This window comes from Sinohyriopsis cumingii, unplaced genomic scaffold (genome assembly GCF_028554795.1).
Source record: "Sinohyriopsis cumingii isolate HCF-2022 unplaced genomic scaffold, ASM2855479v2 utg000695l, whole genome shotgun sequence".
Lineage (NCBI taxonomy): Eukaryota > Metazoa > Mollusca > Bivalvia > Unionida > Unionidae > Sinohyriopsis > Sinohyriopsis cumingii.
In genome coordinates, this window is record NW_028315924.1 from 2,795,031 (window position 1) to 2,818,808 (window position 23,778).

The window sequence follows — 23,778 nt, forward strand, 5'->3', positions numbered from 1 at the left end:
CACCTCATATTTGAATTTGCTTTCACAAGTTACTTAGATGAGTACGGTAATGTGAAACCCACTTGCATCTCTTGTTGAAATATTACACTTGCCAAGGGCTAAGATCATGCCATCATACACTTGGCCATGAGCAGAAATGTACTAATCCTATGCATTGGGCTAACCAATATTGCATTGCCCTTCCTTTGATTGTAACTAATCCTATGCATTGGGCTAACCAATATTGCATTGCCCTTCCTTTGATTGTAACTAATCCTATGCATTGGGCTAACCAATATTGCATTGCCCTTCCTTTGATTGTAACTAATCCTATGCATTGGGCTAACCAATATTTCATTGCCCTTCATTTGATTGTAACTAACAATTATGAACACCATTGCTAGAGTGATAGATACAAGTAGATGAATAATCTGTATTTTTGGTGGCATGTAACCAACATTTAATAATAATAATAATAATAATATAATAATAACACTAATAATAATAATAATAATAATAATAATAATAACACTAATAATAATAATAATGCCTTTATTTAAAGAGAGTACATCTTTGAACATGAGTCACTTATTGGACTGGACAGACACATTCTTTCCCTGGATTTCAGTGCATTTATAAATAGTTTTCAATCAGTGTGCTGATTAATCAGTTTCAGTTCGTTTTTAACATATCTGTCTTAACATGCACACTCTCACTCACTCTCTCTCTCTCTCACTCACTCTCTCTCTCTCTCTTTCTTTCTCTCTCTCTCTCTTCTCGCTCTCTCTTTCTCTCTCTCTCTCTCTCTCTATCTCTCTCTCTCTTGTTCATGATAAATCTGTAATGTCAAGAAATTCAGTTGATGTAATTTCATACTTGAAACCAAAGAATCAGAATTTCAATACTTGAAATCGCTTTGCCAGATTGTCTGTTAAAGAAAATCAATGGAAGTAAACTATGTTACATACTACAGAGAGTAAGTCTCATAATGTGATTACAAAGAGCACTCTCAAGCAATATTTATAACAGCTATATAAAGTAAACAAACTATTAATTTTAGAGAATCATGTCAATAGGTTGGAATATATATATATATATATATATATATATATATAAGTAAAATTCAGTAAATTAAAAAATAAAGAATTGGACAAAACATTAGGAAGATAAAACCTTAGAAATAAATGTAACCATGAAGCAAGCTAAATATAAAAGATAAAGACATTAAACTTCTGTAAAGGTATGCAAGATACAAAATAAAGGTAACATGTACAATCTGGAAAAATATATGGTAAAATCCCACAAATAGTCAGAGCTATGGGCTTTTCTTGTTTGTAGACGTAGACTAACCCTTTGGAAGTATATAGAAAGGCAGCTATGACAGTTGTTATTATTTCATTAAAGTTTTCAAGTGTAATGTGGCATACAATTGCATACAAGTATTTTTTGGCATTCAAGTTTTCTCTGGCATATAAGTTTACTGTGGTATGCAAGTGTTCTGTGGCATACAAGTATAATGTGGCAAGCAAGTGTTCTGTGGCATACAAGTATAATGTGGCATACAAGTGTTCTGTGGCATATAAGTATAATGTGGCATGCAAGTGTTCTGTGGCATACAAAAAGTATAATGTGGCATGCAAGTGTTCTGTGGCATACAAGTATAATGTGGCATGCAAGTGTTCTGTGGCATACAAGTATAATCTGGCATGCAAGTGTTCTGTGGCATACAAGTATACTGTGACATGCAAGTGTTCTGTGGCATACAAGTATACTGTGGCATGCAAGTGTTCTGTGGCATAAAAGTATACTGTGACATGCAAGTATACTGTGGCATGCAAGTGTTATGTGGCATACAAGTATACTGTGACATGCAAGTGTTCTGTGGCATAAAAGTATACTGTGGCATGCAAGTGTTCTGTGGCATACATGTATACATGTATTGTGGCATGCAAGTGTTCTGTGGCATACATGTATACTGTGGCATGCAAGTGTTCTTTGGTATACAAGTATACTGTGGCATGCATCTGTTCTGTGGCATACAAGTATACTGTGGCATGCAAGTGTTCTTTGGTATACAAGTATACTGTGGCATGCAAGTGTTCTGTGGCATACAAGTATAATGTGGCATGCAAGTATAATATGGCATGCAAGTGTTCTGTGGCATACAAGTATACTCTGGCATGCAAGTGTTCTGTGGCATACAAGTATACTGTGACATGAAAGTGTGAAAGTGTTCTGTGGCATTCAAGTATACTGTGACATGCAAGTGTTCTGTGGCATACAAGTATACTGTGGCATGCAAGTGTTCTGTGGCATACAAGCATACTGTGGCATGCAAGTGTTATGTGGCATACAAGTATACTGTGGCATGCAAGTGTACTGTGGCATACAAGTATACTGTGGCATGCAAGTGTTATGTGGCATACAAGTATACTGTGGCATGCAAGTGTTTTTTGGTATACAAGTATACTGTGGCATACAAAGAGAATCATGCAGATAATTTTTTTGAGGGTCATATAACTACATTTTATGAGTGTTAGTGTTGTGTTTGTGTCTGTGTTAGTTTACTCTGCTAGACAATATCACTATACTACAGTACATATCTGAAATCTTAGCATGTTCTTTTCTGTCACTTGTTACAGGAAATCACATTACCTTTTGATACAGAAAATCTTATGACCTTTTGATACAGAAAATCTTATGACGTTTTGATACAGAAAATCATATGACCTTTTGATACTTTTATGATCCTCTGTTGTGCATTACGTGGTTTTTGCAACATGTCAGTGTTGCCATCCTCAGTTGTTAGGTTATTTGGTTTTGCAACATGGCAATGTTAGCAATGTCTGTTATATGTTATATAGTTTTGCAGCATGTCAGTGTTATCAACCTGTGTTGTATGTTATGTGGTTTTGCAACATGTCATTGTTATTAAGCTGTGTTGTATGTTGTTTTGCAAGATGTAAGTGTCATCAACCTGAATTGTATGTTATATGGTTTTGCAGCATGCCAGTGTTATCAACCTCTGTTATGTTATTTGGTTTTGCAACATCTCAGTGTTATCAACCTCCGGTGTATCTTAAGCGCTGTTGTACGTTATGTGGTTTTGCAACATGTCAGTGTTATCAACATCTGTTGTATGTGGGCTTGCAACATGTCATCATGTTGTGCTACATATATAAGGTTGCATCTTGTGCAGGGTAGTTGGTTTCCCAAACTTTTCAGCCTAATGTTCCACCAGCTCTTGACCACTGTTTCCTTTTTTTCTAAAATATTTAGTACCATTACTTTGATCACAGAGAATTAGTTGTCCCTTTGAAATTGTTTGTGATTCTAACATTTGGGTGACGGGGGAAGCATTGAACCTAGCTCACTGTATTCTAAGTGAGACAATGTATGTAATAAAATCAGCAGGGATTATTAATCAGGCTTTACAAGTCTACCAGGATTCCAGCTAGTGCCAGATCAGTACCAGTGTACAAAGATTCCAGCTAGTGCCAGATCTGTACAAGTCTACCAGGATTCCAGCTAGTACCAGATCCATACCAGTGTACCAAGATTCTGGCTAGTGCCAGATCTGTACAAGTCTACCAGGATTCCAGCTAGTACCAGATCCATACCAGTGTATCATGATTCCAGCTAGTGCCAGATCTGTACAAGTCTACCAGGATTTCAGCTAGTACCAGATCCGTACCAGTGTACCAAGATTCTGGCTAGTGCCAGATCTGTACAAGTCTACCAGGATTCCAGCTAGTACCAGATCCGTACCAGTGTATCATGATTCCAGCTAGTGCCAGATCTATACAAGTCTACCAGGATTTCGGCTAGTGCCAGATCTGTAATACCATGATTCCAGCTAGTGCCAGATTGAAACTATTATACAAGGATTCCAGCTAGTACCAAATCCATACCAGTGTATCATGATTCCAGCTAGTACCAGATGAAATGTACACATTTTGTTAAGACATTAAGAACAAAAAGGCTTTGGCATAAAATATAAGTTGTATTTAGATTGTCTTAAATTATTTTGATTGTCTTAAAGAGTCTGTTGGAAAAACATGATCCTTAGTATTTATAAAAAGAACAAAAATGGAACCAACTGAAGTAAAACCATTTCCTGCTTTAATTCATAGAATAAAAAAATAAACAAATAATGACTCAATACAAAAATGTTTGTCCTGAAAAGTTATGTGAGATATTACTTGACTCAGTTTGAAGCCACATTACAGTTGAGAAACAATGTTATCCACAACCTTTTGTACAACAATTTTGCAGGAGGATATTCTTTGTATGGATTTGATATTGCTCCAGTCCAAGGCAGTGACAAAGGAATTTTCCATCTTATAAAATCAGGCTAATTCCATGGGAAGTGACAGTTTAATTGCAATAGCTCTTGTGAACACAGTATTAACATTATCTTGTATGAAGAATTTGACATTACAATGGAAATCAACAGTTTGTGAGAAGTGATCCTAGACTATTAAAAGCTGGAAGGCATGGGGAAAGGCAAAGAGATGTTTTCCATCCAGAAATCAGTCACAGACCCCATGCTATCCAAGAATCAATCACAGACCCCATGCTATCCAGAAATCAGTCACAGACCCCATGCTATCCAGAAATCAGTCACAGACCCCATGCTATCCAGAAATCAGTCACAGACCCCATGCTATCCAGAAATCAGTCACAGACCCCATGCTATCCAGAAATCAGTCACAGACCCCATGTTAAGAGAAAGAAAGAGATAGTGATGATGTCACCATGACCAGAGCAAGAACAAAAATTAATCTCCTATTCTGCTTGGCATTTGGCTGATATAATTACATGATTGAACAGCTGAGAACATCGTTAGGGATGTCTTTCTAGCCAAATGGAACGTGAATAATGTTTGATGATGAGTAAAGAAAAATGATAGAAAAGTATCTAAAACAATTATGGAGCCTTTTCTAAGGAAAGAAGATCTTTTACATGGAAGCATGGTACTAAGAATTGAGTGACCATTATCTGCCTTCACTGAGTTATTTGGAGATAAAATGCACTGAAACGCTCTTGCAATGAAGTGTCAACACTTCCTGTAATTTGACTTACTTATTGACAGATCTTTTTAAGGAAAATATCAAGTGTGACCTTTTGATTTATCATTACTTTTAAAACTTGGTAACTTTACTACATGTACCTTCTGACCTCATTTTGTACAAAGATTCTTGCAATTCAGTGGTTTGTGCAAAAGATGAACTTCCAGTGGTTTGTGCAAAAGATGAACTTCCAGTGGTTTGTAGAAAAGATGAATTTTAAGTGGTTTGTAGAAAAGATGAACTTCCAGTGGTTTGTAGAAAAGATGAACTTCCAGTGGTTTGTGCAAAAGATGAACTTCCAGTGGTTTGTAGAAAAGATGAACTTAAGTGGTTTGTAGAAAAGATGAACTTCCAGTGGTTTGTACAAAAGATGCACTTCCAGTGGTTTGTACAAAAGATGAACTTCATATTAATTGATAAACCTAAAGACATTCAACCTTTTTATCTTTGACATGGATGACAGTCACCACCCAGGAACCCAAAGGGTATCTGTATATTTTATGCATAGCAGCTAGCAGCAGAGAAATATTTTGATCCCCATGGTTTGCCTTCTCCAGGGAACATCAGGTTTAGAAGAAGAAATAGTGCTTCCACTATTCAATAATATGAGATGACATGGATCAGGTTTGTTTGTGTGTGGACAATATTGTGTGTATTTTGTTCATCAATGCAGTCATGGATTTCCCATAGAATATGTGTATATACTGACTTGTTTTGGAAGTGATTTCTTTAAAGATTATGACAAATTAGAAGTGCAGTTTTTTGAACATTATGGCTATCAGTTTTCTTTAGCTCATAAAAGTAGTGTGCATTGCTGACAAAATGACACTGTTCTTGATTATAGGAAGTCTAATCTGACTGTAAGATTGTCTGCTTTGATTCATGTTTGACAACTTTTCTGTTTAGAGTTACCAGTAGCCTAGTGGTTAGAGCATCTGCTTTTTATGTAGGAGTTCGTGGGTTCAAAATCTGGCCGAGACATACCAAAACTTTCAAAAAATGGTGCAGACAGTTGCCTTGCTAGGTTACGTAGCATTAATAGGTTAGTGTTAGGACAGGTCGGTCTGGTGTCAGGATAATGCAACTGGGTGGGGCTTGATACTTCATGCCTGCAGCATGATTCCCCAGTGCTAGACATCGCTATAAGCTGCCACACCGTGATCATTATACCGGTATGACTGCAGATTTGTTAAAGCTATGCTAAAAATCCAAATCACACACACACACACACATACACACACACACACACTGTTTAGAGTTTGTCAGTTGCACATGAAGTGAACACGGCTAGCCCTAATCCTCAGTCTTCATTAGTTTCTTGATAGTAGAGTTGATTTAGAAAAAATGGTGTTGGCTTGCTTTTTATGTTGAATTTGAACAAGAACAGCATTTTTTAATTATCATGCTCTTTCACATTCTTTTGTCAGTCTTTAATTATTCTTAGAGGATGTTTTCATTTGTGTCATGATGTACAAAATCTGAAGTGTGTTTTCCTTCCTGTCTGTGCTTCTCACATATAATGCAGTGTGTTCACCTGTTTTTCCATCTATCATTGACTAGAAGAAAATAAGTCAGCGAATATAGGGAAATTGAAAGAAGCCTTGTCCTATTTAGAAAGAGTGGAACACCTTGCTACTGTACCAGTAGATGAAAGGCAAATTAAAAGGAGGATGATCTCCTTGAGGATGGGGAAATAAAATGATTTGAGAATTGATGAAAGATAAAGTGGGTATGAGAGGACAAGAAGCAGAATAGAAAGCTCCAGAGGAGGGAGACGGATTTCCCACATCTCAACAGAAACCAGAAAGAGAGATTAGTTAATGATTGACATGAATCTGTGTGCTTGCAGCAGTATTTGTGTGTTTATTCACAACACAAAATTATAACTCCATACCTCAAGTGTGATAGTATGTTTGTGGGCATAGTGTATGCAGAAGCCCTCCTAATCTTCTGCGTGAGTACGGGCCTGGCCCTGTAATGTGCGGGGCCTAAGGCAGCATGCGAGGCTCAAGGCAGCAAGTGATGAGCATGGGGCCCCAAGCAAAAAAACTGCATTACTGAGTAGCATGGAGCCCAAGGCAGTTGCCTTGTTTGCCTTGCCCTAGGGCTGGCCCTGTGTGAGTATCTTTGCATGTGCATTAATATTGTGTAGAATTTTATCCTCCTTCATTTTATGTACTAACCTTTTGCTGGTAAGTAATGGTACAGGATATTGGTCAATTCACAAAATGTGTGATGTGTAGTAGATGACTAATTAAATAGGAAATAAAAATACAGGTAATCTCCTTTGTTGTTCTATTGAAGATAATCAAAAAGAAAATCAGGTTCAACAGTGTCAAATAATAAAGAAGTACAAAGTGAGTTACATCCCTTATATTTCAGTAAACTGAGACCAAAGGTTTTCTTTGATATTCATGAATTTGCTTCAAAATAGTCAAAACTTTGCTATGGTTTTCTTATGAAATTGAACCCAAATTGACAAATATAAGGTGAAAATAAAATTTTGTTTGAAGTTTAAGATTAACATAAATTAAATTACCAATATGTATTCAAGTTATTCTCTTAGCATGACATTCATTTGGCACAGGGATCAGTCCTGTAGTAGATATCTTCTAAAGCAAACTCTTTCTTCTTTCCCTTCCAATGTTTTACTTTCCCTGCATAGGTATTTTCAGTAAATGACAAAACATAAACCTAACCCTAACTCCTTTCAAAATTACTTTATTTTCATTTCATCAAGTAGAGCCACACTACAAAAACAATTACTGTTTGTTTTATGCAGATCTACACATACAAAAATTGTTAGCTAATAGATAGTAATAGGTTTTATCTTTTCTGTTAGGCAAGATGCATTTTGATATTCACTTTCTCAGATGAAAATATATTTGATTGCCCAAATAAATAATTGATTTATTTTCATACACTTTTATACATCTGCACAATCCTGCTTCTTTGTATGCCCTTTTGTCTATTAAATTTTCATTTCTGCATGAGGGACCCTGGGTTACAGAGTTGGGTACGGCATTTGCCCTTACGGATTACTGACATCTCACCTCCATCAATGTGGCTTCAAGTCTCAGACTCAGCCAGCATGGGTATGTGGGAAGAAAGATGTTTTATGCTCAATAAACATTAGTTCTACATCAAATATATGGCCAGACATTATGGATATGATGCAATAATAAGGTTATTTATTTTGGGATCAGATGGCCAAAGGTCAAGTTAACCACGACTTAAGGAAGAACATTAAGTTTAAGGTCAAGTTAACCACGACTTAAGGAAGAACATTATCCTCTTCACCCAAAAATTTGTTTTTGACCATCTGGCTTCACAAAACTTACGATGACTTGCACGTTGGGCAAGAGAAAGTATATTGACTTTTGTTTTATAAGGTCAAGGTCACTGACTAAACTGAACAAGTGTTTTTATGCATAATAACTTTAGTTCTAGACACTGTGACTTAGAGTCTTTGAAGGGTTTGCACTCATGGTATGGAAGAAGTCTTTTGATCTTGGTCTCAAAGGTCAAGGTCATTGAGGCTTGAGGAAAAAGGGTTTTGCAGAATAACGTGTTCAGGTGCAAGCTTTTTCATCAAACATTGCAAATGTCTTGCACTTAAGGTAATAAAGAAAGTGAAAGATTGTTTATTCTAGAGGTCATAGTTCACCACCATGGTAAGCCTAAGAAGAAAATAATGGTTTCAAGTCACATATTGGCCATTAATCTCCAGAGTTACCAATCTCCTTTTTTACTAAACATAAGGTGAACTTTGCACTCTTGGTTAAACAATCTGATTTTATTTAGCCACGTCTAGAAAGGGGTTCGAAAATTGATTTAAATTAATTTTTCATTTGAATTTTTTTTTTCTTCAGTTCCAGTAACTTCTGTACAGCTAACAGATGGAACTGGTCAGCCTTTGATTACACCTGTGCCTGTCCTTGATGAATCAGATAAAGATTTTCGATGTGATACATCCCCTTATGGAAGTCGGCCTCGTGCTTTGTTTATCTGGTATAGAAGATTAGGAAATCAGTCCCCAATACTAATCCAAAATCAGTCTGTTTCCACACCAGGGATGAAACAAGTGGTTGACTTGTCGATAAATATATCCTACAGTACATTTACACTGACGGCCAGGAGGTCATATCAAAATACATACTTATACTGTGAAGCACTTGATGAAACAAACAGAGGAAATTTTTCAAAGTCAAGAGAGTTTCAACTTAATATTGTCTGTAGGTACATGTTGAAATTTGATGTTAATAGTTTTATGGGTCACATATCATTAACATGAAACTATGTAAAACTATGCCTGAAAATCATACTGCAGTCAAGCTTTGATGATAGTTACGACAATTTTCATACTCAAAGAATTATAAAAATAGTTTTTTATATGTGTTACAAGTCTAGAAGGGCTTTTAGGCTATAATTAGAAAGATACAAGTGCAACCTTAGCAACACACAAAGATCACTTGTTATGTGGCATTTCCTAATAGCAACACAAAGATCACTTGTTATGTGGCATTTCCTAATAGCAACACAAAGATCACTTGTTATGTGGCATTTCCTAATAGCAACACAAACATCATTGTTATGTGGCATTTCCTAATAGCAACACAAAGATCACTTGTTATGTGGCATTTCCTAATAGCAACACAAAGATCACTTGTTATGTGGCATTTTATGTCAAAGCTTAGTTATATTCAGAATGATAAAAATATTCACCAACCTGCTAACGTCACCAACCTGCTAATGTTTTGGGGTTTTCATTTTCTAATAGGATTTTTATGTTTGGGGTTCGGGGAAGGGTCATTTGCAAGTGGCCCAAGTAAATTAAAATTTATATTAATGACCAGGTAATTGTTTTAGTATAGTAAATGGATCTACAAATCCCTTTGTTTGCAAGAAATTTAGAATTTTGAAATGAATCTCCAAAACTTTTTATTTTGCAGGAAATATAAATTTTAGGGAAGAGTAGTGATATCACTTATTTAAAAAAACACTGATATGAATTAAAACTATTCTGGCCCATACATGTAAATAAACATGTCACAAATAAACACGTCACAAAGAACCATTTATTTTAGTGTGCTTATAAACATGTCACAAAGAACCAGCAATTTTAGTATGCTTATAAACATGTCACAAATAAACATGTCACAAACATCTGTTTTAGTGCGCTTATAAACATGTCACAATGAACCAGCAATTTTAGTGTGCTTATGAACATGTCACAAAGAACCAGCAATTATAGTGTGCTTATAAACATGTCACAAAGAACCAGCAATTTTGGTGTGCTTATAAACATGTCCCAAAGAACCAGCAATTTTAGTGTGCTTATAAACGTGTCACAAATAAACATGTCACAAAGAACCATCTATTTTAGTGTGCTTATAAACATGTCACAAAGAACCAGCAATTTTAGTGTGCTTATAAACATGTCACAAAGAACCAGCAATTTTAGTGTGCTTATAAACATGTCACAAAGAACCATCTATTTTAGTGTGCTTTTAAACATGTCACAAAGAACCAGCAATTTTAGTGTGCTTATAAACATGTCATAAAGAACCAGTTATTTTAGTGTGCTTATAAACATGTCACAAAGAACCAGCAATTTTAGTGTGCTTATAAACATGTCACAAAGAACCAGCAATTTTAGTGTGCTTATAAACATGTCACAAAGAACCAGTTATTTTAGTGTGCTTATAAACATGTCACAGTTTAGAACAGTTATTTTAATGTGCTTATAAACATGTCACAAAGAACCATCTATTTTAGTGTGCTTATAAACATGTGACAAAGAACCAGCAATTTTAGTGTGCTTATAAAGATGTCTCAAAGAACCAGCTATTTTAGTGTGCTTATAAACATGTCACAAAGAACCAGCAATTTTAGTGTGCTTATCAACATGTTATGAATAACCAGCTATTAGTGTGTGTATAAACATGTCACAAAGAACTGGCTATTTTTGTGTGCTTAACAACATGTCACAAAGAACCAGCTATTTTAGTGTGTTTATAAACATGTCTCTTTGAATGACAAGAAAATGAAAAATGGCGTTAAACCCTACAATAACCAACCAACAACAACCAATATTTTGTGTTTATTACTCAAGCAGGTCAGTATCAACCATGTTTTATGATTTGTGGGTTACCATGTTTTATGATTTATGGGTTACCATGTTTTATGTTTTATGGGTTACCATGTTTTATGATTTATGGGTTACCATGTTTTATGATTTATGGGTTACCATGTTTTATGATTTATGGGTTACCATGTTTTATGATTTATGGGTTACCATGTTTTATGATTTATGGGTTACCATGTTTTATGTTTTATGGGTTACCATGTTTTATGATTTATGAGTTACCATGTTTTATGATTTGTGGGTTACCATGTTTTATGATTTATGGGTTACCATGTTTTATGATTTATGGGTTACCATGTTTTATGTTTTATGGGTTACCATGTTTTATGATTTATGGGTTACCATGTTTTATGATTTATGGGTTACCATGTTTTATGATTTATGGGTTACCATGTTTTATGATTTATGGGTTACCATGTTTTATGATTTATGGGTTGCCATGTTTTATGATTTATGGGTTACCATGTTTTATGATTTGTGGGTTACCATGTTTTATGATTTATGGGTTACCATGTTTTATGTTTTATGGGTTACCATGTTTTATGATTTATGGGTTACCATGTTTTATGATTTATGGGTTACCATGTTTTATGATTTATGGGTTACCATGTTTTATGATTTATGGGTTACCATGTTTTATGATTTATGGGTTGCCATGTTTTATGATTTGGCATGCTATATGAATCAGGAAACTTAATGAGTGGAAGCATCTTGATAACTTCTATGTCCTTTTCATCAAAAGAGGTCATGTGACATGTATTGCGGTGATGTCATTCAAATTTGGTGTTAAAACTCATTACATGGTGCTGTTTATGTTTCAGTCATTTGACAGTAAGATGCATATCTATTACTACAATCCCTTAAAATCAAGTCTCTGTGACCTACATTTTATGCTTTGCTAACTTGAGTTAACAATTTGTGTTTATAAACATAATGATTCAACCATGCTAGATGCATGTACTCTTCTTCTATTCAGATGGCCCTTAGTTTCTGACACAGATGGAAAAAGGAATAAATATATTTATTCAATGGAACACTTTCCATAATAATGACTGGGAAATGGATGAGTGCACTGAATGCCGCATGCTTTTCAGGCCTTATTTTAATGGACTGAATGCGTAATGCATTTCACATCTTACTTGAATGGACTGAATGCTGCATACTTTTCAAGCCTTGAGTGGACCACATGGTGCATACTTGTCAGGCCTTAGTTAGTGGACAGAATATTGCATGCTTTTCAGACCTGCTTGTAGTGGACAACTAATTGAGAGTTATTTTTGAAGCATAAATGATGTAACACTGGCTGTCACTCCAAGGTTACTTAAAGCCTGCAAGTTTCATCCAGTAAAATCTGGCTTCCATGGATGGACAATGATAACAATTGAACAAGCAGATTTTAAGAACAATTATTTAAAAGAATCTGTACAAACACAGTCAGCTTGTCCCCTCTAATTTAATATGACCGAAATGTTTCCATTTATTACTATAAGTCTTTTATGCACCATCACACTAGGTAGGTAATAAGGTAGGTGAGTGGGTAGGTAGGTAGATGTGTGTATGGGCAGGTAGGTGATTTTACATTATGTCAGCACAATACTGGCTATGTAGTGCCACTTAAAAGTTAACGTTGTCTGTTTTTGTAAGCAATTGAGCAATATAGGTCTGCTTAGGTCTCTTGTTTGTTATTGTTATGAGTCTATGCTCTTGAAATTAGTAACAGAAAAGAGTGAAAAGCAACAAGCTTTGTAAAATTGAACAAATAATTTATTTCCTTGAATACAGAGTGAAAATATAGGGTTTAACACCATTTTTCAGCACAAGGTAGGTTATACATGGCAGAGAGATTAAATGGTGGAGGAAGAACCCAGGAAAACCCTGGAAAGAACCACCAACCCATGAGAAGCTACTGGCAAGCTTTCTTACATGCCCACATTGGCTGAACCTGAGACTCGAACCCACGCATAGGTGAGATGGCAGTGATCCGTAATGGTGAGCACTACTCAGACACTCAGGGCCCCCCAACGTGAAAATGAAAGAAAGAACATACAGTGAATTACATCCCAAAATAATTTTAGAATTACAGACATAAGTCTTAATAATTTAAGGTTCTGAATGAACTTTAGTAGAGACCTAAATTGAGTCCAATGCTGAAGGTGTTGCTATGTCTGTGATGACCTATGTTGTGTTGCTATGCCAATAGTCTTTTGTTGAAACACAGTTGTATAATTCCAGATTTTAATTAACTATAAATCCCAGTGAAGATCTCTGTCCATGAATAGTATTTTGTGATGAGCACTTTGTATTTTCAGAGAAAATAACCACTGAATTCAATAGTTTGAAGAAATAAATTCCAGCCCAAATGAATTACTGGTCATAACAATAATACAAATTGATTCCAGTAGATCTTAAAGCATGAATGAATAATGTTTCCAGTGACAAGATTATATAGTCCTCTACTTAACCTCAGGTCATAATTAACATTTTCAAATTTAAAAAAATTTCCCAATGGAAAATAACCATCTAGAACATTCTTAATGTTTACAAAATAGAATATTAGTTATTATTAGAAAGTCTGTTACAAAAATTATAATATATAACTGGGATGATGTCAGGTACATTAGGTAAACTGTAGGGGAATTCCAATAACCTAGACCCAGACCCAAATAAAGATATTTACTTCTAGTAATAATGATCCTGATATTAAACCCATACACATAGAGAATATTATAGCTATGTATTAGTTTTTACAGAATAAAATAAAATAATTCAATAATTCAGGTCAAGTATAAAATAAACTTGATTTTGGACAAGATTAAGTCCAACAAACAATGTTATGTTACAATGACATGTAATGAAAAACTCCTTTAGAAAACCCTAGCAGAAAATGCCAATTAAATATATATAACAGTACCTGTCATAAAGAAAAATAAACATTTGTGCAATACAGCTAACTGTTAGTGAAACATTTTTGTATATGCATAACAGTCATTCACACACCAAAATTGTAAATGTCTAGATGACATACAGCTGACTATATGATGATACAGTTCTGTGCATGTCTAGGTGATGTAGAGCTGAATCAATGATGATACAGTAGTGTGCATGTCTTGGTGATGTACAGCTGAATCAATGATGATACAGTTTTGTGCAAGCTCCACTGATGTAAAATGTTCATGACCAATTACAGTATATAAGAAGAGATAAAGATTACTTGTGCATGTGTTGCTGATAGCAGGCTTTTAAGTGGCCCTGCTTTTGCCTTCATTTATTAACCCTACTGTTCCTACTTAATAATTTGAAGACATTCTTTTATCCATTTATTTGTACTAACCATCATAGGGAGCTTCTTTGCTACTCTTAAGTGTTGTGATTTATGCATTTTTAAGGAAACATCTGGCGTTGAATCTGATTTATTGAATTTGTGTTGAAGCCTGGTACAGCTATTTCTTGTGCTTCATACATGTGTGTTTGTGGCAGTATATCAACCTTGTCTTAGAAATATACCTGTTTTTGATAAATGTTATCATTTATAGTGAAGAATATGTTTATTCTAGGACACAGATAAAACAGTATTGCAAATTCTATACAGCTAAAAGCACCATTGTAGCAAGTCCACCTGTACAGTTAGCAGTACTCTACAGCAAGTCCACCTGTACAGTTAGCAGTACTCTACAGCAAGTCCATCTGTACAGCTAGCAGTACTCTACAGCAAATCCATCTGTACAGTTAGGGGACATCCATTAATTATGTCAGCAATTTTTAGGCAATTTGTTTACCCCCTTCCCCCCTTGTCAACTACTGTCAAACTTTCAGTGACCCCCCTAATAAAATTTTACCCCCCCCCAAACTAACAATATTTTATATGGCTGGCTTTTATGCTAAAAATAGAATTATGGAAATTAAAAGGTCTACAAATAAATTTTAATACATTTTTTTACTTGTTTAACAGATTTCAAATTGACTATAACACTTTGATTTCATGAAAAAAGAGTTTATGTTCTAGGTTCTATCATCTTCCCATGGGGAAGCCAAATGCTCCTCAATTGTTCTAAAGGGCATAGTGGCTGATTCATTAATTTCTTGTGAAACCGATACACCTGACAAGTCAACATCATCTTCGTCTAACCATTCTGCGCTTAACATCTCTCCATGAGCAATAATTGCCATCAGCTCTCTCTGTCTTTTGGCAGCCACTTGTATTGGCAGAATTCTTTGCGGTTGAGGAGCATGTGGTAATTGCCTAGACCCAAGATCACGTTATCGGTGCTGTTGAACATGCTTCTTCAACATGACTACAGTGAAGTAGCATAGAGGTGACAGATTTTGCAGATCCGTTCAAGGAACGACAACTAAATGGAAGGACAATGTAGGACATATGGAAGAATTTTGAATGCCTTTGCCGATGGAGGAAGCATGTTATCAACTTTCAAAGACTTATTGAAGAAAAGAGATGGAAATCTGTGCAAGTTGCTTTCAGATGCATCTGGTGCTTTAAGGCCTTCACTAGTTTGGCAGACTGGAATTGGTGGTGGAATGAATCTATCGGCAATAATCTCACAATACAAGCTTCAAATCGGTTGGCAACAATTTACATCATGGCATTTTACAATTTGTAAAAAGTATTGACTTGTTCTTACATGGTTTTTGCACCAATCTTGATCCTTAGCTAGCAAATTTTCTGCCTCAAGCTCAGACACTTCAGGCACAATATACTCTGCCACTGTTGGAAAATTATCTATAGTTACTTGCGTCCATACTTCTGACAATGTTTCGCCAGCATATTTGAAATTTGATTTATCCAATTCTTCATCAATTGTTCGACCTTGTGAGTCAAGGTGGCTTCCAAAATGCTCATGTGGTAAAAGTAGGCCTGACAGTTCTCGACTCAAAGGAACCATTCGCCTTTCTACTCGATTGAATGCACTCCTACCAGGCACATTCATTGCAACGAACAACGCATTGAGGTTCTGCTTCACAAAATGATGAATTGCCACATCAGCAACTTTTTGATACCTCGGATTATTGATGTCAGTTTATCTTGAACTCCCCCCTCCCGCATGTCAACAATTGTCAAACTTCTTCAAATCCTCTTCCTCCCATTTTGTTGACATAATTAATGGACGACCCCTTAACAGTACTCTACAGCAAATCTGTATAGTTAAAACAGTACTCTACAGCAAATCTGTATGGTTAAAACAGTGCTCTACAGCAAATTTTGGGTTATCAGTAAAACAATGTTGTATTGTATTTACTGTAATGATACATCTTTGTTGTCAAATCTGTGCAATGAACATGGTTACTTCATTCATAATTCCTTCAAACAGTGAATAAAACATGCATTTTATAATCAATGTTACTTAAGTTTCACATTAACAATGCAGTCAGTTGTGGTATATGGGCCTACTGTAACAATTATGTATGACCAATTTTAATTACTATCAAACAACATAAACAAATTATTGAGAATTAGAAATTTGCTTGATTTTAATTGGTATTTTTTCTGAGAACTCCACTGATGCATTCATGTGTACTTAAATTCAGTAACTGAATTTGTTCAAAAACTTGTGCAAAGAAACTATTCTATTCAAATTATAATTTTCCTATTTTGGATTATTGCAGCACTGTTTTGGAATACACACAAATTAACACATTTTATGCATCCTCCATAAAGTGTTGCCTGTTATTTTATGATGTTGTCCATCCGGTTTTGTTTCTATAATTAACTTTAGTTTAAAACTATCTAGTTACCAGACTTAGTTGATCTCTTTCACCTGAGGTAGGCAAGAACTGACTCAATTTCAGGGTTAAAGGCTCAGAGGTCAAGGTCACTGTGACTGAAAGAAGGAAAAAGGTTTCTGTGCAATAACCTGCATTCTCTAAAATCAAGAGTTAACAAACTTTTTGAATTGCTTGCACAAGGGATAAAGAAGATCCCTGATGATTATAAGTTTGACATTGTCATTCTTCACAATTTAAGTCTACCCACACACACATACACACTCCTAGGGTGAAAACAATATCTTGCATTTAAAATATTTAAAATACAAAACAAAACAAAATACTGAGTTTAAACACTGGCTTGCTGATCGAATGAAATAATTGGATCATGCCAAAAATTTGTGTAAACACTAAGGCTGACAATTTTAAAATCAATAGTTCTAAAAAATAGAATTTATTGCAAATATAACATATATTTACAAAATAACAATGTCTACATTTGAATACAAAATTAATTCTGATTATTTATATGGTATACAATTCAGGTTAGAGATATTACATTGTGTTCAAGAAGGCATTTTCTTTAAGTTTGGCAAATCCTGTTGGATATGACACACTTTGTTAACATTTTCAATTTTCACAGGCAATAAAAATTATAACAAAATGGAGCTTTACCATAATTTTTCATGTTATGTTACGTTTATGATCTAGATTATTATCATCATTATTATTATTATTACTATTATTATTAGTATTATTAGTATTATTAAACATTTGCAGTTTTATAGATAATTTTTTGAACAAACATTTCATTAGATGCTGAATAGAAATCATTTATAACAGATACACCTGTAAATACCTGTAACAAAGCTTCTGTAGGAAATATAACAGCTGGTATGTCACAGTGATGCAGGAAGTTTAGAGGAGACATTATTAGATGATGATTGCACAGAGAAGTAAATGTTTTCAAAGTGATTATGAGATTTCATCGAATATTGTCATTTTTTTATTACAGTATTTCTTTCTGTCTCAATTTTATTATGTATGAAAATCAGTTTTATGAGAACAAAAAAAAAATATATATATATATATATATATATATATATATATATATATATATATATATATATATATATATATATATATATATATATCATATGAAAAGTTTTGTGAGACCTCACATAATATGATACTTGTTATATCCAGCCAAATACTGGAGATTTGTTCCAAAAAAGTTAAATGCTGAAGATCTTTCATCACATTTAATTATAGATCACATATAATTATAGATCACATTTAATTATAGATCACATATAATTATAGATCACATTTAATTATAGATCACATTTAATTATAGAACACATATAATTATAGATCACATATTATAGATCACATATAATTATAGATCACATATAATTATAGGTCACATTTAATTATAGATCACATTTAATTATAGATCACATAATTATAGATCACATTTAATTATAGATCACATTTAATTATAGATCACGTTTATAGATCACATTTAATTATAGATCACATATAATTATAGATCACATATAATTATGGATCACATATAATTATAGATCACATATAATTATAAATCAGATTTAATTATAGATCACATTTAAATATAGATCACATTTAATTATAGATCACATAATTATAGGTCACATATAATTATAGATGACATTTAATTATAGATCACATTATAGATCACATTTAATTATAGATCACATTTAATTCTAGACATTGTTTTCTCATTTCAACAAAATATCAGAGAAGTTAGTTAGCACTTCTTGAAATTAATTTCAAGGTCAAAGTTTTTTATTTATAAATGTTTGAGAGCATGATATGCAAACACATTTTTTAAAATCTAGTTATTGTATATATTTGATTAAAACTGATATACTTTGAATGAGTGTATGTTCTGTGGTCATGATTTAAAAAAAAAAGATAATGGCTTGGGGATAGAACAATTCAAATAGACAGTAATTATTGATTTCAACAAAACATAGCATGTGGGTATATCTTAACAAGTTGAGTTCCACTATCTGTTACAGTCAAGTTAATTTAAAGGTCATGACCTAGATATTTGAACTGAACATCTTTAGAAAATGCAAAATAATGATATGGTTTTCTCAAGACCGTATTGGATGGTTTCATTAATCAACAAATAAAAATGATTAAAAAAGAAAAAGAGACTTATTTTGGATTTCTCAAAATTCTTCTTTGGCAGGAAATCATCAGTCCCTCTGAGGTATTCTTGATATTATGACCAATAATACAATTGAAATTTCATCTTTCAGATCCACCAGCTGTACAGCTTTTTCCCAACACATCTGTTTTTAACATTACAGAAGGCTCACCAAGCTTTGTATTTCTATGTAATGTGACTGATGCCAACCCAATGCCCCAGCCAGATGATTATAGCTGGTTACTTGGAGGCTCTGTTATACAAGGTCAAACAAGGTCATCTTATGAACTATTGAATGTACAGAAAGCTGAAGATGGTGTGTATCAGTGTAGGGCCAGGAATGGGTATGGAACCGGAAGCTCTAACACATTGCATCTTAATGTACAGTGTAGGTATATATGCTTTAATTTCATGTTAATTTACAGTGTAGGTAAATATGCTTTAATTTGGTGTTAATTTACAGTGTTGGTATACGTGCTTTAATTTCATGTTAATTTACAGTGTTGGTATATATGCTTTAATTTCATGTTAATTTACAGTGTAGGTAAATATGCTTTAATTTGGTGTTAATTTACAGTGTAGGTAAATATGCTTTAATTTGGTGTTAATTTACAGTGTAGGTAAATATGCTTTAATTTGGTGTTAATTTACAGTGTAGGTAAATATGCTTTAATTTGGTGTTAATTTACATTGTTGGTATATATGCTTTAATTTGATGTTAATTTACAGTGTAGGTAAATATGCTTTAATTTGGTGTTAATTTACAGTGTTGGTATACATGCTTTAATTTGATGTTAATTTAGAGTGTAGGTATACATGCTTTAATTTGATGTTAATTTACAGTGTTGGTATACGTGCTTTAATTTCATGTTAATTTACAATGTTGGTATATATGCTTTAATTTGATGTTAATTTACAGTGTTGGTGTGTAAATTGTTGATTTATTGATGACATACTGTCCAGAGTTACATCTAGGTTTTGTACTGACTGTAAATTTAATGTTGGTATTGCTGATACTTATTGTTTAAAATAAAGGATATAAATGGAAAAATCTTTTGCAAGGTTATCAGACTGGCTTTAGTTTTATCATCATCCATCTACAGCTTATTACATTTCATCGATGACTTCACATAAGAAATGCACCTCTCTACCCGTTGGATGGTAGCCTCAACTTCTGTTGGGCAGCTAGATTTATATATTTGAGTGTCATAAGCATACATTTGGTGTAACAGCTGATGTCGATCTTTGATACTTGAGAGCAGCAGAGTGTATAGCATGAAGAGAACGGGGCAAAGAACAGAACCTTGTGGAACATCAGACCATAGATCGACTGGGCTGGAATGTTTTCTGTATATGGACATGACTTGTATCCTGTTGACTTAATTAAAATTAGGACTTGAGCCATAGTAAGGCTGCATCATGAATTCTAAATACATGCTGAAAATGATAAAGTAATATGTCATGGTCCACTTTGTCAAATGACACAGACCAGTCAATAATGGTAAGGACTTATCATGGTCCACTGTGTCAAATGACACAGACCAGTCAAGAATGATAAGGAGTTTATTATTTCCACTATCCAAAGCAAAGAGACAGTCTACTCTCAGTTTCAGTACTATGGCAGTGGTGATATACAGATTGTACAATGCTAAAGAAAAATGAGAACACACGAAGGTTGCTGATAAATACTTAAGAAGAACAAGAAATAATTTTTCCTAGAGTTTACAAACCAAGTTTCCATGACATTAAACAATGTAACAACTTTCAAAAGGGCTTAGACAACATTTTCAGTAAATTCTAAAACGTCCCAGCCATGTCATAGAGCAGAACTAAACAATGTAATGAATTAATTGATTGGTTATTGCACTAAGCATTGATTAATGATAATTGGATTCAGAGCACTTTGTAAATTGTATTCAGTTTGAGTTTAATTATAACTGAAGCAAGCAAAAATAACACAAGCTGGACCTAAATGTTTAGGTTAGACCTCTGTTTTTTAAAATATTCAATGCAATATAAAATGTCTGAGTTTTATTTACCGCTAATACACTTGCAGATGGTGCTATGATACTGAACCTTTCTATGGCTTAGTTTTATTTTCCGCTAATACATTTACAGATGGTGCTGCGATACTGAACCTTTCTGTCGCTGAGGGCAACACTGTGAATGAGAACATGACTGCCACCCTCACATGCCTTGTGGACAGTAATCCAGAATCAAACATCACCTGGACCAAACAAGGAATTGTGGGATCCTTAAAGACAGATAAATACGTACATCAGAGTAAACTGACCATTGGCCATTCTGATTGTCTTGACACAGCCAACTATACCTGCTCAGCAAGCAATGGATTTGGTCATCCAGTGGAAAGAAAGATTCCACTTTATGTCACCTGTAAGACAGTAAACTTTGACATGCTTTATTACAGTGTTTCAGACACATTAATTAGGGACAGTTTTTAATTGTATCAGGAAGGTAAGTTTTGTAATGGAGTTACATCAGCCTGTTAATTATTGCATAGTGATAAAGCTTTCAGCCATAAAAGGATATTGTACCTATATCACTGTTACTAAATGTAAGTCTGATTCTGAATTACTTTTGCCTATGCCATGTAAGTCTGATTCTGAATTGGTTTAGCCTCTGCTATGCAGGTCTGATTCTGAATTACTTTGGCCTACTCCATGTAAGTCTGATTTTGAATTATTTCTACCTATGCCATGTAAGTCTGATTCTAAATTACTTTTGCCTATCCCATGCAGGTCGGATTCTGAATTACTTTTGCCTGCTCCATGTGATTCTGTTTCAGAATTGGTTAAGCATTACATATTTGTTTCATATAGTGAGAGTTGTATCTTACTGGTTCATGCATGTCATAAGATGCAACTAATGAAGGCACCTTCTTGCTCTGGGGTGCATCTCTTGATGATATTACAGCTGAGAAAGCATTGGAGTTTTCAACAATTTAACTATTTTGGGGGGCATTTTACTTTTTTGCCTTTCTCTTTGTTAGGTATTTACTCAAATAACCAAGCTTACTTTGTACACTATAGCCATGATTGTGTTTGTGTGTTGTGCATATTTAATTTATTTTGTGTGCATGACCTTAGTCCATGGTTGAGGATAGAGTTTTGGTGTCTATCTGCTCTATGTCTTGTTAGTAAGCTTTAAATATATTGTTTACTTGTGTTATAAGTTTAAGATCCAGTCTTCATTATGACCATATAAGATTCTAGAAATGAATTTATTTCCAGTTTAGGGTAATTTTACATTAAGGTGATTGAGTGTTTTCAGGAAATGTTAATGCAGCGTAGTACCTGCAGTTTTCTGAATGCAGCCAACATACCTATTTTCTCAATGAAGGTTGGAAATAAAAATGAAGTTGGAGAGGCATAGGTATTTTTTTTGTATCAAGCAGTAAATTTTGTAGCTTCAGTTTTCATTATTAGTTCTGAGATGGATAGTGATGTGTATAAATGTAGTACACTAAACAACATATGATAGTACTGTGTATAAATGTAGTACACTGTACATGTGGTAGTACTGTGTATACTTGTAGTACACTGTACATTGATAATACTGTGTATATGTCATGATTACTGAAAACAGGCATATAGCAGCAGAATTAGTTGCCATCAATTCTAAATGGATTTAAATATAGTTATGTTGGTTTCTTATGAGTGAAACACTGCATTGAAGGCTTCAGTAAGTAAGTAATCCCCTGACTTAGCTAAAGTTTCAGTCAGTCACATAGGTACTGTTCAATACCAAATCAGCAATATAAGTCAGCACTAATTATTAATAACCAGCAATATAAGTGAGCAGTAATTATAAATAACCAGTTAAATACAGAAAACATAAATAGTACTGTTTCCCTTTCATAGTTCATGTTCTTTGTGTCATACAGAAAGTTTATAGATTTTTAATACCAGATGATCTTCATGAGGTGGATGAACCCGAAAATGGAGCTGAATATTAATAATTTACCAGAGTCTTTCATGAACTCAAAAATGGAGTTGAATATTAATAATTTACCAGAGTCTTTCATGAACTCAAAAATGGAGTTGAATATTAATAATTTACCAGAGTCTTTCATGAACTCAAAAATGGAGTTGAATATTAATAATTTACCAGAGTCTTTCATGAACTCAAAAATGGAGTTGAATATTATTAATTTACCAGAGTCTTTCATGAACCAAAAAATGGAGCTGAATATTAATAATTTACCAGAGTCTTTCATGAACCAAAAAATGGAGTTGAATATTAATAATTTACCAGAGTCTTTCATGAACCAAAAAATGGAGTTGAATATTAATAATTTACCAGAGTCTTTCATGAACTTCAAGCATACTGTGCTGTAGTACATTGGCATGATGTAGTGTTGTTTTCAAACAAATTGGATAACAACTTTGGTTTTTTTTAACTCAGGGAGCAACTTGCTTAGAATACATTAGGGGCCTGATAGCAAGTTAGAAAAATTGTTTTATTTTATGCTGATTTTCCAGTTATTGGTATAGCATACACTGAAAACAATGCTTGAAGTGAGAGTTTGATTTATTGTACTGTATATACTAGTATATAAGTCCATTTGCATATAATCCAATCCCCAAATTGAATAGATAAAACTTAAAAAAGTCCATCACCCACACTTGAGCTGACCCATAAGT

At 34.0% G+C, this 23,778-nt stretch overlaps 1 protein-coding gene across 14 annotated transcripts in view; it reads left to right on the plus strand.

Moving 5' to 3' along the window:
• Nucleotides 1-23,778, plus strand: part of LOC149773297 (nephrin-like) — a 70,639-nt gene that overhangs the window by 3,283 nt on the left and 43,578 nt on the right. For 13 of the 14 annotated variants that reach the window (XR_016417390.1, XR_016417392.1, XR_016417391.1 and 10 more), the window contains exons 3-5: nucleotides 8,924-9,286; nucleotides 19,227-19,502; nucleotides 21,233-21,508. Coding sequence is in view for 9 of the 14 variants with exons in the window: in XM_089946485.1 (XP_089802611.1) it covers nucleotides 8,924-9,286; nucleotides 19,227-19,502; nucleotides 21,233-21,508 (915 nt within the window). In the remaining 5 variants the exon portion in view is untranslated. Of the gene's footprint in view, nucleotides 1-8,923; nucleotides 9,287-19,226; nucleotides 19,503-21,232; nucleotides 21,509-23,778 lie in introns of those variants that run through there. The other variant, XM_089946490.1, reaches the window with a different exon arrangement.